The 13,199-nt window shown below is 38.8% G+C and overlaps 2 protein-coding genes across 2 annotated transcripts in view; one reads left to right on the top strand and one right to left on the bottom strand.

The window, feature by feature from the left end:
- Nucleotides 1-3,207: 3,207 nt before the first annotated feature.
- Nucleotides 3,208-4,532, bottom strand: LOC131978098 (putative claudin-24). Its single transcript, XM_059341616.1, has one exon. It carries the CDS (start codon nt 4,530-4,532, stop codon nt 3,873-3,875), a length of 660 nt encoding a protein of 219 aa, XP_059197599.1. The 3' UTR covers nt 3,208-3,872.
- Nucleotides 4,533-9,872: 5,340 nt separating this feature from the next.
- Nucleotides 9,873-13,199, top strand: part of wwc3 (WWC family member 3) — a 44,375-nt gene continuing 41,048 nt past the window's right edge. Inside the window, exon 1 of the mRNA XM_059341804.1 lies at nt 9,873-10,290. Coding sequence (XP_059197787.1) covers nt 10,145-10,290 — 146 coding nt within the window. The 5' untranslated portion in view covers nt 9,873-10,144. The remainder of the gene's footprint in view (nt 10,291-13,199) is intronic.

Here is a 13,199-nt window from a genome sequence, read left to right as displayed (position 1 = left end):
TTTCCCGATATAGTCAATTGGAGGAAAGTCTTTTTGGGTCCCATTGAATCATGTGGCGGACACGGAAGTTGTTATTCCAAAGTTTGACCACTGAAATTGGCTTCAAAGCTCAGCACTGTTCCTGGGGGCTTGCCTCAGAGCACAGCTGCAGAAGAATTGGAAACACTGACCCCATCACAGAAGACTGGGCTTTTTTTTGGGAGTTGGTGTTAAAGAGACAGGAGCTTAAATGAAACTTTTCAGATAGAAGGTGGATAGTGGAATATTCAGACAGATGGTAGGGGAAACATATTGTGTTTTGTGAGCATTAAAGAATGTAAACATGTTCTAGTAGAAACCCAAAATACAAACATGAGCCTGAAAATAACCATTATATGTCCCCTTTATGTAAATAATGCGTGGTTGCCCATAAATCTGGAATAATTTTGTTTTCAGACACAATCCTCTGTTGATTTTGGTTTAATTTTAAATCTGATATGTTTTGAAGATTTCTTGAGAATACATACACTTTATCTGTCAAGAATAAATCACGTTGTCGCAATCATTTTATAGAAAGAGGTAAAAAAAACAACAACAACTTTATTCCAACTTTATGGGTGACCGTGTACTTACAGGGGTAATTTTTCTGAACTTTAAAAAGACTTTTACTTTTATATTTTTAGTAAATTTTGCTGATGTGAAATTTAGTGATATGGTTGAAAATGAAAATGGACTTTAGAAAGCGTCCACTAATGTTATGACCCTTTATACACCGTAATAGGTTTCAATAAATAAATAATTAATTCATTAAGTCATTTTTTACTAGGTGAGTTTGACCAGAACAACTTGACACACAGTGCTGAGCTGCATCTCAAATTAATCTTCAGGTTCAACTTTCAGATGATGTCCACCACTTCTATGTATTGTTGACCTGCTATCTCCCCAAAACATCCACCCCGAATGGTAATTGGTTAAGTGAAGTATTTTGAATGCAGGGCCTTTACTTGTAATGGAGTATTTTAGATTGTCGTACTGATACTTGTCTTCCTCTGACTCTGTTCTGTCAGATAAGACTGATAAATGGATGTGGTTATTGTATGGTAATTGTGAGGGTATAGGAACATTATCATGATGGTTTATCTGTTATGAGCCTGTTGAGCAATGGAACACTGATTTCGCAAAACTGTAATTCCCAACCTGTTGCACCAACAACTTATCAAAGTTTGAACTCGGATTATCTCCATCTCCATCTCAACTATCTATCTGAGCAAAGAAGGTCATGTTACAGTCAGTCGTTTTAAAGAGACATATACAGTCATGGAAAAAATTATTAGACCAACCTTGTGTTTTTCAATTTCTTGTTCATTCTAGTGCCTGGTACAACTAAAGATACATTTGTTTGGACAAATATAATGATAACAACAAAAATAGCTCATAAGAGTATGATTTGAGCTGATGTGTCGCCATTTAGTCGCTTAGTTTAGAGAATTTTGCTTATCAGCAGCAGCTCAGGGTGGGTTTGTTTGTTTGCATTTAAACATAATTCCTCATTAGGAGACGACATGTCATTTCCTTTGTGTGTCCGTGCGCCACAGCACTGCATTGGATTCTTACGGTAATCAAGAAGTACATCTCTGCAGTTGTTTTCGCTGCCTCCCCTGCTGATAGCTGCCCTCACACTGGGAGACAGCAGGCCCTCCCTGCAGCCTGCATGGCGTCAGGGGAGAATAGGGTGCCTCTCAATCCGCTCCGTGCTCTCTGCCTGGCACTTTTTATATCCTCAAAAGAAAAGTCTGTCATGTCTCTGGTAACATATGCTTCTGGGAAAACATCATTACCTCTCATTAACTTCATTCTATAAGTGCTGCCTACTGCAAAACCATTAGGATGTGGAGGTTTAGAAGTCATCCTTCTCCCATGCAATAACACATTTATGTCACTGTACCTGTGTCTATGTAAATGATACAGACAGTCTCAGAGTGCAGAAAGCGGCGGCGACCTTTGACCTTGGCAAATTTGTGTAATTATGTCAAAGTGGGAGCCACAAGGGCAACCTGTTCTACATTCTTCACAGTACACGCTGCCCATTAGAGCATTCATTAAACACAGCTTAGCTCAGCGAGTGACCAGGAAATCTGATGGAATTAGTCTCAAGCTGTGTTTCCACCGCCGCAGACACACCTGACGGACCAAGACGGCTGTGTTCTGTCCCCCCGGCGACCACTTCAGACCGAGGTTTATGTGACTAATAGGCGACCGGATGGGGAGAGAGCAAAAGAGCAGCCATGTTTCCACCTCTGACATAACTGGAGAAAAATATGCTGATTGTTATACATACACGTCTCATTTTATCAACACAAACTGAAACATACAGTCATGGAAAAAATTACAAGACCACCCTTGTTTTCTTCACTTTCTTGTTCATTTTAATGCCTGGTACAACTAAAGGTACATTTGTTTGGACAAATATAATGATAACAACAAAAACAGCTCATAAGAGTTTCATTTAAGAGCTGATATCTAGCAATTTTCCATGGTTTTCTTGATAATAACCAAAATCATTATCAAGAAAATCAAAGAAAATAGTTAGATATCAGCTCTTGAAATAAACAAAGGAACAGAGGAACTTATTAAAGAATTTCTTAAAAGGAATATGTCTCTATTGACGATCAATCTGTCGAATAACTTCTTTCCTATATTTTCTGCTTTACCATCTACACAGTGTTACATTTTTCAATTAAATACTCTCCTGATTTCTGTATGCAATTCAATTAAGTTTCATCCAAACCACAGTTGGAAGTTACATAATCACAGATACATTATACATTCATTCATTAACCTTAACCGATTATCCACTATCGGGTCGCGAGGGGCTGGAGCCTATCCCAGCTGACATTGGGTGAAGACAGACAATCACACTCTCATTCACTCCTATGGGCAATTTAGAGTCACCAATTAAACCTAAGTGCATGTTTTTGGACTGTGGGAGGAAGCCGGAGTACCCGGTGAGAACCCACGCTGACACGGGGAGAACATGCAAACTCTGAAATTTCTTATGAGCTATTTTTGTGGTTATCATTATATTTGTCCAAAGAAATTTACCTTTAGTTGTACCAGGCATTACAATGAGCAATAAATTGAAGAAAAAGGGTGATCTAATAATTTTTTTCCATGACTGTAAATGACACCTTTGTTTTACGTGAAAAAAGAGACAAGTTTTCAAGAGAATTTCCATATAAATCTTTATGTGAATCATCTGAATGTGCATGTCCATAAGCAAACATAACCAGGCACAGAATAATGTATGCTTTTTCTATGTTTTAGTATTAAGAATAACTTATAATCAATGGCAAAATAATTTGATACCTCTGACACAAATCTACAGTATAGACATCAGTGTTAAAGTAATAAAACTAGTAACCTGGTTTAACTTTTATTTCTTTTTTTCAGTCCTGTTTGAACTGTAAGAATGTACCAATTACATATGTTATATTTTTTAATAAAGATAAAGAATAATTTACAATCACAGCATTTTAAAAGCAAAGCATGTTTTCTTTGTCTGTACTGATGAGAGAAAGATCCTGAAAACCCCCCAGAATAAAGAATATAAAGCATTTTTAAAAACATTTCTTTAAAAAAATATTCATTTTCACTGATCACAGCAGGTTCTTTTAAAATGTGATGTTGGCAGGTGAGTCATTCAAAATAACTTTAAAATTCACAGAGGATTTGTTCTACAAAACATTTGATCAACACAAACGATAAAGCAACCCTTACACAGGATGTGGTCTCTGATACAAAACCAGATATTTACATTATTTTAAAGCAGTTTGAAGTGCAGTTCTACAGGTGATTGTGTCGTGCTGTCAGGTGATTATTTTCTGACTGGTCCTTTAAACGTACTCTGTGCGCTTCTTGTAGGAAACATCTGTATTCATGACCTGGTATCTGCGCTGCAGCACGGGCTGAGGCTCCACCTGTGAACACGAGCAGGAGGTGACCAGGAGGAGCCCAGCCACTATGAGAAGAAACCCTCCGGCCCAGCCGCAGAACAGGGCATCGCCAAACTCCCATCGTGGCACCACATCGGGCACTTTATCATCAAAGAAATGTATCACGGCCAAATGGGCCATGTAGGACACAGGGATCAGACACAGAACTCCAGAGATCATCCCCAGCACGCCTCCCATGACGGTTAAAGTCCTCTTGGTTCTGCAGGATCCGCGTTCTTTACAGCTGTTGATCAGGTGGAGTCCAGGAATAGAGACCAACATTCCCAGCATGCCCACAGTGAGGGAGGCACACATGAGGATGCGGGCCAGTTTGAGGTCACTGGAAAGGCCCAGCAGGCTGTCATAAGCTCTGCACTCCATCCCGCCGACATCCTGGACCACGCAGGTCTCCCACAGGCCCAGCTCGTAGCTCTCCACCGGCAGCAGAGCAGTGGACATGGTCAGCCACTGCGGTAAGATAGTGGTGGCTAAAGCGCACAGCCATGCTCCAAGGTAGACCAGCATCCCCAGCAGCTCCAAAGCGCAGGCGCACGTGTCCATCTCTCCTTCTCTCTCTCTCTCTCTCTCTCTCTCTCTCTCTCTCTCTCTCTCTCTCTCTCTCTCTCTCTCTCTCTCTCTCTCTGTGGCCTCCACACTTCAGCAGAGCCACAAGAGCTCTTCTTCTTCTCTGGCAGATGGAAGAGGCCTGCGGACGTCCAAAGCTGCCTCGCAACACCTGATAATTAGAGTTGACCGGCTCAGGCTCTGAGCTCTTTCACAAACAGTTTCCCACTCAGAGGAGCACACATCTTCTGCTGGAGCGAGGAGAGGGGGGCCCCGTTCGGCCCTCCCCCTTTGCGGCCCTCCTGCTCCAGCTGCTGTGCCAATGGGCAGCGGGGGCAGAGGCAGACATGGCCAGTGTCAACAGCACGCCGCAGGGGACGAAATTAAATGTAGACAGGATATTATAATGTGGATTTTTATGCAAGAACCATTGATGTCCATTTTGGGTGCATCCTGTGTGTCCTCCCTGTGTATAAATAAGCCGACAAATGAGCAGCACAGTCAAGTTATTATTTATAAATGCCAGACAAAGATAAGCTTCTCGTTAACTGTGCAGCCTCTAGAGAAGCTATAAATTATCAGCTATTTAATCTGTGTGATTAAGATTAGAAGATATTTTCAGAGCACTCACTGCTGTCCACAAAATATCCACTCTTTACAGTCATAAACACAGTTTTTATTACTATATATTAAAGGCAGTCTTCCAGGAAACTTGTGGAAACGCCTCTGCCTTCAACTTCATTCCCTGATTAACCATGTAATAACATTATGTAAGGGCCATTACATCAGCTTTATTAATGATGATACATAGAGTAGTACATAGTAAGTGATAATGCATGACAGTTTTTTAAGAATGGATTATATTCATAAGTTTGTGACGGCTGTTGTCACAGTCAGGCTTTTAGCTGCATGTGACTGAAAGAGAAACAACAGTGCCGCTTATTGTGCACTCTCATATGAACACTAGCACATAGCCTGTGGGAAATGATCGTAGGAGGCGATAGATCAAAGCTCTGATGTGAGAAATTGTTTCCCAGGCGTAAACACATGCACAGATGAACACACAACCACAAACAAAAATGCACAGATAAAATCCCCAGCCTGCTAAACTCCTCCTCCTCATCTGGAGAATAAATTGTTCAGCTGACTGCACTGACGTCTTGACAGTTTGCTTGGCTGCACACATGAAAATACACACACATATACACACACGCACACAGTCAGGTGCACTGGTTTCAGTCTGCAGCAGCAACTGGAACAACTGGCAATACCAAACCCCACCAGAAAAAAGACACATTTTCCGCCATAACCATAACTTTTAGAAAGTCATCTATTTTAATGACCCAGATTTGATTCTGGGGAGTGTACGTGTCATAATGTGACCTGTCTGGCAACAAAAATTCCCCTCAATGAAAATTCCACTTGAATTTTACGTCACACTGAATTTCAATCACCTCCTCAAAACCTTAAGAAAACTATGAGGAAATGAGTTTAATCAGTGTTGTTGCAGTTCCTGCTGGTCACAGATAGATGTCAACAAAGCTCCTGAATTATATGTTAAAAAAAATGAATGAAAAACTTGTCCATAATGATAAAATAGCCGTAAGGGACAAATAATTGGTCCCAACATGTCCTCAGGGACCCTAAGTGGTCTTAAGCAGAACTTACCATACTGTAAAGATTGATCAAATTATAATAATATCATTTAAACAGGAAGAATAAGAAAAGGCACAAAGAGCATTCATAATTACACACCCCAATTCCATAGGACCAGACTAACCCACTTTGGGTTTTTTTATCTTGTGAACTGTATATTCGAATTATCAGTTTGTGATAATTTGATGCACCATGTAAGCACAATATACAGGTACATCTCAATAAATTAGGATATCATAGAAAAGTTTATTTATGTCAGTAATTCAACTCAAAAACTGGAAATAACACATTATATAGATCCATTACACACAGAATGAAACATTTAATGTCTTAATTTATTTAATTACGTCTTACATTTAATGAAGACCTAAAATTCAGTGTCTCAAAAATTTTTAATATTACAAAAGACCAATTTTAAAAGATGTTTAATATGGAAATGTTGGCCTCTGAAAAGTATGTCCATTTATATGCACTCAATACTTGGTTGGGGTTATTTGACTTGAACTACTGGAAATTAACTTTTCCATCATATTCTAATTTATTAAAATGCACCTGTATACTGAAATAATAACAGCCTCAAAACTGGATCGACCTATCATTTCAGTTTCTTGTGTTTAAGTGGTACATACAGCGTTCAAATGGTGAAAAATTTCAACACAATGAATCTTTAGCTTTTATGCATCTGAGGGTAACAGATATCCTAGCAGGAAAGGCACCAGTGAAACAAATTTTTAACGGTGGCTCAGTGATATTAAGTGTCCCAGTAAGCTATGACAGGAAGCCAGTACTCACAATACAATACCAGGACCAGGTGTCAGCTCACCTAAATGGAATGCAGCCGTTTTTCATGTGATCAATTACACCTGCTCTTTTCCTGATCTGACAAGTCAAGATGTCTCAATGTACATAAACAGTTTAGGGACCTCTCTTCTTGGGCTTATTAAGAGTCAGTGGGATCCTGGGCACAGTCATGCGAAGAGAAGAGAAGACACAGATTTTAGTTGTTTAGCCACTTTTTGTTGTTGTTTTGGATTTCTCTGTTATCATTTTGCTTTTCTGTGTGTGTTTTTTTTAGTAACTTTGTAATTATTGGCATTTAGTCCTTTGATCATTTGCATCTCTCAGTGGTCATTTTCTGTCATTTTGTGTCTGTCTGTGGTTGTTTTGTGTCACTTTTCAATTGTTTTGGTATTTTTGATATTGTTAAGCTATATTAGTTTTCCCCTTCTTATAGTAGTTGCTTTGTGTCTCATTGTAGTTTTTTTGCATCTTTTTTTAACACATGTTTATTAGTTTTTTGTTTGCAAATTACAGCAAATCAAACAGCAAGACATTAATGTATGCAACAGAGCAAACTTTTTCTACCTATTGTCCCTCCCATCCTTCTTCCTCTCACCAAAAAGGTATAAGAAAACATGTTAAAACTATTTTAAAAAATAAGATGAAAATAATGCAGAAATAAATACATAAAAAATATAAACAAATGAATAAATAAAAATGAAGTAGTATTGATAACAAAAAAACCCTGAATATGGTATATAGTATGGGGATGGGCTATGGACTCAGATACACATACATACATACCCTCACTTTCACTTTAACTTCACCTTGTGCATTTTTTTTTATTGTTTTGCCTCTATTCATAGACTAGTCATTGTGAGTCTCTTTGCAGCTGTTTTATGTCTCTTTGTAGTGTTTTTGTGTCTTAGTCAGGCGGTTTAGCAAAATAAAGGGGACATGCTTCATCAAGATGGCGGATCTGAGATGGCAGCCATAAAAACCCCCCAATGAGAACCAATATATCTTCCAAGCCACTTAGAAGGTCAATCTTGGTGTCAAAATATACATTTTCTAGATCACTAGATGATTATTTTATCAAATAGATATGTTAATTTTTCAGAATTTATGCACTGTATATGACCTGTATCAATACTGTATATGTCCGACTGCTTAGGAACTGAGTTGGAAATTACATAAATATATGGTCAAAATGAACATATTTATTTGATCAAATAATCATCTAGTGATATTCTCAATAGCTTTAAATGATTCCTTGACCCAGAAAATTTATATTTTGACACCAAGATTGACTTTCTGAGTGGCTTGAAAAATATATTGGTTCTCATAGACTTTATATGGCTGCCATCTCCAATCTGCCAACTTGATGAAGTGGCTCCCACCAAAAATTTAAACTTATGGTGATAGAGAGCATGTGGAAAAATGTTGGTGCTTTTGTCCAACATGTCCTCATTCTTCTTAAATCTGGTCCTAAGCCACCTGACTGTCTCTTTCGTTGTGGTCTTTGCAGTCATTTTGCACCTCTTCATGGTCGTTATGTGTGAGTTGTTGCATGTGAAGGCCAGGGTGGCCTTGCTGCCACTCTGGGCCCCAGGCTGGGCCTCATCCGTCCCTGCCTCTCTGAGGATGGTGGCAGGCAGCAGTGGGTGTTGTACATGCTGCTATATCTATTGCAGACACCAGGGGCCGGATTCACAAAAGTGTCCTTAAGATAAAACTTAAGAAAATTCTTAAGAAAAAAAATAGGATGTTCCTAAGAATGTTCTTAAATGCTATTCACCATTTTTTTCCTAAGAGTTGTCGTATGTCTTAGGAACTTCTTAGTTTTCTCACTTAGGAAGTTCTTAGATTTTTAACTTAAGTTCACTAGATCATTAATTTAGTAGTATCAAATACAACAACTGCCTCTGTGATTTACTAAGAGTACATTGTAGTGTAATCTAGGAATAGTCCACAATAACTAGAATAACAGAATAACCAGAAAACTGCCAGAATAAGCTTTATGTAATACTTTCACAAAAACTACTCCGACCAACTTCAATGGACAAAATTTGTTAAACTAAATATTAAAGAAATCAAATAAATGTCATACAAATGTGTTCAAGTAAATACAAATCAAGACTTTCCTTTCCACTGTAGCTGTTTTAGGACTGGTGAGGGCTTCTCTTAAAGTTGTGAAGAAATATGAGAGGAAATCTAACAACTTTGTTTTCAAGATTCTCATTTGTTCTCAAGTTCTATCTGAGGGAAAAAAAATAAGAAGAAAGTTAAAAAAAAAAAGACTAAAGAAAAGATAATAATTTCTTCATGAATACAAAATCTTCTTACGTTTTGTCTTAAGAGCAAAGTTAAGAAAAAAGTGGCATTTAAGAAGCATTTTATTTCTTAAGAATGCTTTGTGAATCTGGCCCCAGGTGGCGCTGTTGTACCACTCAATTCCACTCCAGTCAACAACAAACCACGGGTTGTCACTGTGTTCAGGGGGAGTTGTCCATAGATTTAAAGTTAAACTCGTGTAAACTGTTCACCTGTTTTTCTGTAGTTGGCCATTGACATAAAGTTAATAATAATAATAATAATAATAATAATAATAATAATATTTTTAAAATGAAGTTAGGGGGCAGTGATATCGAGTGAATCCACAGGTTGCTGTTTGACAACTATACAATAACTTGAGCTAAATATATTTTTTCGTCTTCTGCTGCAGGCTGAGGTAAAACATTAAAATAAATGTTATCAGCCATGTTTTCACAGCGACAATAATACACTTTACTGAAGTGTTGGGCTCTGAAGTTCTCCTATTGGACGGAGCAGCTCGCTCAGTCGTACGTCCGACCGTTTATGCAAATCACCTCTAGCCGAATATGGACACGGAGGAATGAAATATGGTGGAGGAGGCGAACATGGAGGACCGAGGACCGTGAGAGCACCGCCGTACTGTTTTTTGGGGGGGTTGTAAGAACAAGAAACGTGGATGTACCTCCAGCGGGACGTTTTCAGCGGACAACCTCGGTGGAAAGTTTCGTATTTGCCTCTCCATTCTGTGCGCCGACAAGTGCGTCGAGGTCGAGTTTGTTGTAATGCAGTGAAGAGCGACTTTTTCGGGGGGATAAAAGCAGGGCAGAGGGCTCCAGCCCTCTCACCATCCCGACGCTATGCCGTGGGTCAGCGGCGGTAAGCGGAGAGAGAGCTCGGAGCTGCCGCTGCCCGCGGGCTGGGAGGAAGCCCGGGATTACGATGGAAGAGTGTTTTTTATCGACCACAACACCCGGCAAACTTCATGGATTGACCCCAGAGATAGGTATGCTGAAGGCCTGGGAGCACTGGGATTACACACACACACCATCACACTTTTAATTCAACAAGTCCTTCTGATAAACTACCATAACTTACTGCAGGGGGATGTCAGGGCGGCTGCACGGAGCAGGGCCACTACTGCTGTGTTTTGGGGACCATGGCAGTAAATTACCATCCCCTTTAATGTGACACAAGGTTGCGGTAGATATTGTAGCCACGACCGATGAATCAGATGAGATTTGGCAGCAGTTGTGGCCTCCCCACCTCTTGAAGAGTCCCCATACAAACACGGGATGTAACGCCCTTGGTCACCTACCGTGCAGCAGCAGCTCACACTTAAACTCTCCCAATCTTTAAAAGTTAAAGTCTGACAGATGTTTGACATGGAATAAGACAGCAGCCCAGCCTTTCCGGTTTGCTGTGTTACAGCAGCCTGTGTTCACATTAAAACCCTGTCACTTTTTACTACTCTGTCAAGAGAAACTTGATGTCAGAACTCAATCATTCAGACTCATCAGTCAGATCAGGAGATTTATGACTTCCAGTGACCTGAAACATTCCTGGTTCACACACCTAACACAGTGAGCTATTGTTATTCAGCTCCCCTTTCCTTTAAATACACAGACACCTCCTGTATGTCCTGTAAGTGTGTCAGCTCTCAAGTCTGCTCCATAATGTTGCAGTTGATCCCCATAATGTGTGTTTCACTGGATTTGACAATGGAGCGTAGTACAGCGAGAGCTTTAAAAACTCCAACTCCCAGAAATCTTTGTGAAAATATGTTAGGAATGCTAGTTGGGCCACTGGGAAAGCTGCAAGGATGTGCTTTTGTGGGGACTGGGATTTCACCAGCCCAGAAACAAGCTCAATCAGGCATTCAAAGCAGACTTTGTGAGATTACTGGGAATTATAGCAAGTATTTTAACTTTACTGCAATATGAGGGAAAGGCAGAAATTCACAGTGCCCGACAAAAACAACGCTCTCAAGTACGGTTGAGTTTCAACCTCTCTTCCTGTGCAACATTTAAATCCAGATTTGTTGCAGCTGATTATAGCAGTGGGAATGTAGTAGCTGCATGTAATCTAGATAAGAAAAACCTGATTTCCTTGAATGCCCCCCTCCTCCTCCTCCTCCTCCTTGCAAGTTGATTAAGCATTGTTATGTGGAGCTGATAGCAGCTTCACAAGATCTTCTAGTCGTCAGCGTGTGAAGGGGGATCTGGGGTTTTTCGTTTGCATGACTAAAGAATGTTCTCTGCATTTGTTCTGGTGCTGCGCAGTGATTTATAGGTTATCTAGGCCAGAGGAATGTCTTCTGTCACCACCTGATACTGACTTTCCAATAAATCACAGTACTATACAGCACTAAAGTTGACTTTCTGCTAACATGCAACAGATACAAAAAGGTGTCAGCCGTTCAGTCAGAGCTGCTGCTGCTCTTTAAAAAAAGGGTACTTCTGTCCATCAGCTGCAGATTAATGGACTGTTTGCATGCCACTAAAGCTTGATGTGGATGTCAGGAGCAGAGAGATGAATGCAGCGATGATAAGAGTTTCATAGTTTCCCCTGTCATGGCCGCTGTTTGGCAGCTGTTTTGTTTTAAGTACAACTAAAAATCAAAGGCTGATAGTTTAAGGATTGTTGTCTGGTATCTACCACATGTTATTACAGGGCTTCATCATCATGAGTTACAGGCTTTAACGCAGTGTGACATACTGCTTCATGAGACTTGCAGAGTTAGAAACAAAGTGAGTGCGAGCAGATTCCTCAGATGTGTCACATGCAATCAGAGAAATGAAACAAATGTAGTCAGGTGGAGGCGTTAATAGTTGTTTCAGACACTGAGGTGTGAAGTGATCTTTTTTATACTGTATTTATTGCTTGTATACTAATATCATATAGTACATTGAAACCTCACACACCGTATACAAAGTCAAATAACAATCATTTAAAATGGCATAAATAAAATAATTTAAATGAGGAAAAAATAGAAAGCACATGGGTAGGATTAAAATAAAATGTTTTAAAAAAAGGAAAAGGCCTCTTAGGACTGATTTCTGAAAAAAAGAAAAAATATGAATAGATCAATAGAAATTCAGAGCAATTATAGTCTATAATTCAAGCCAACATCAGCAATATATATATATATATATATATATATAAATGTGACATCATTGTGAATAAACAGTTTGTTTAGTATGTGAGATGATTTTCTTATCTAAGGATGCAACTAATCAAATCCGCCTACAATCACTGACTTTTTTTTATTTTATTTTTTTTTACTTTTTCTGTCTGTAAAGCCTCTTTGAGGGTTCAGAAAAGCACTATAGAAAACAAATGTATTATTATTGTTATGATTATTACTATTAACTAATAAATATTTCATAACTGATTTAAAATGTCAGAAAATAGTAAAAATAAAAGAAAGAAAAAGAAAACATGTCAAAGTTGACACTAATCTTACCATATTTTTTTTATTATAAAAATATTTGGACAGCTTTGGATACTCATATTATTAGCTGATGTTAGCTTGAATTATAGACTTTACTGGATCTGAATATCTGTTGATCTGTTAATATTTTATTTTAATTTTTTTCAGAAATCAGCCCTCAGCGGCCTTTTCCTTTTTTTCCTACACAAAATGAGATATCCGATGACTTCAATTGACTTCTAACGATTGTAAAAAAAACAACAACAAGATAATGGAGATAAAATGATTATTATGTCGCATTCAGTCTCAGAATGATGCTCTTTCTTTGTCTTTCAGCCAGTTACAGAGAGTTAGTGACTGTAATACATTAAACATATAATTTCCCCAAATGTTGAATAGAGTTCAGTAAGTTGTGGCAGTGCACTACAACATATTTGATGTATTTATTAAAATATATATCGATTAGAGTTGGGAATCAGCAT

This window comes from Centropristis striata, chromosome 9, assembly GCF_030273125.1.
Source record: "Centropristis striata isolate RG_2023a ecotype Rhode Island chromosome 9, C.striata_1.0, whole genome shotgun sequence".
NCBI classification, from domain to species: Eukaryota; Metazoa; Chordata; class Actinopteri; order Perciformes; family Serranidae; genus Centropristis; species Centropristis striata.
Note: the sequence above shows the minus strand (reverse complement) of the source record. Positions and strands in the feature narration are given on the sequence as shown.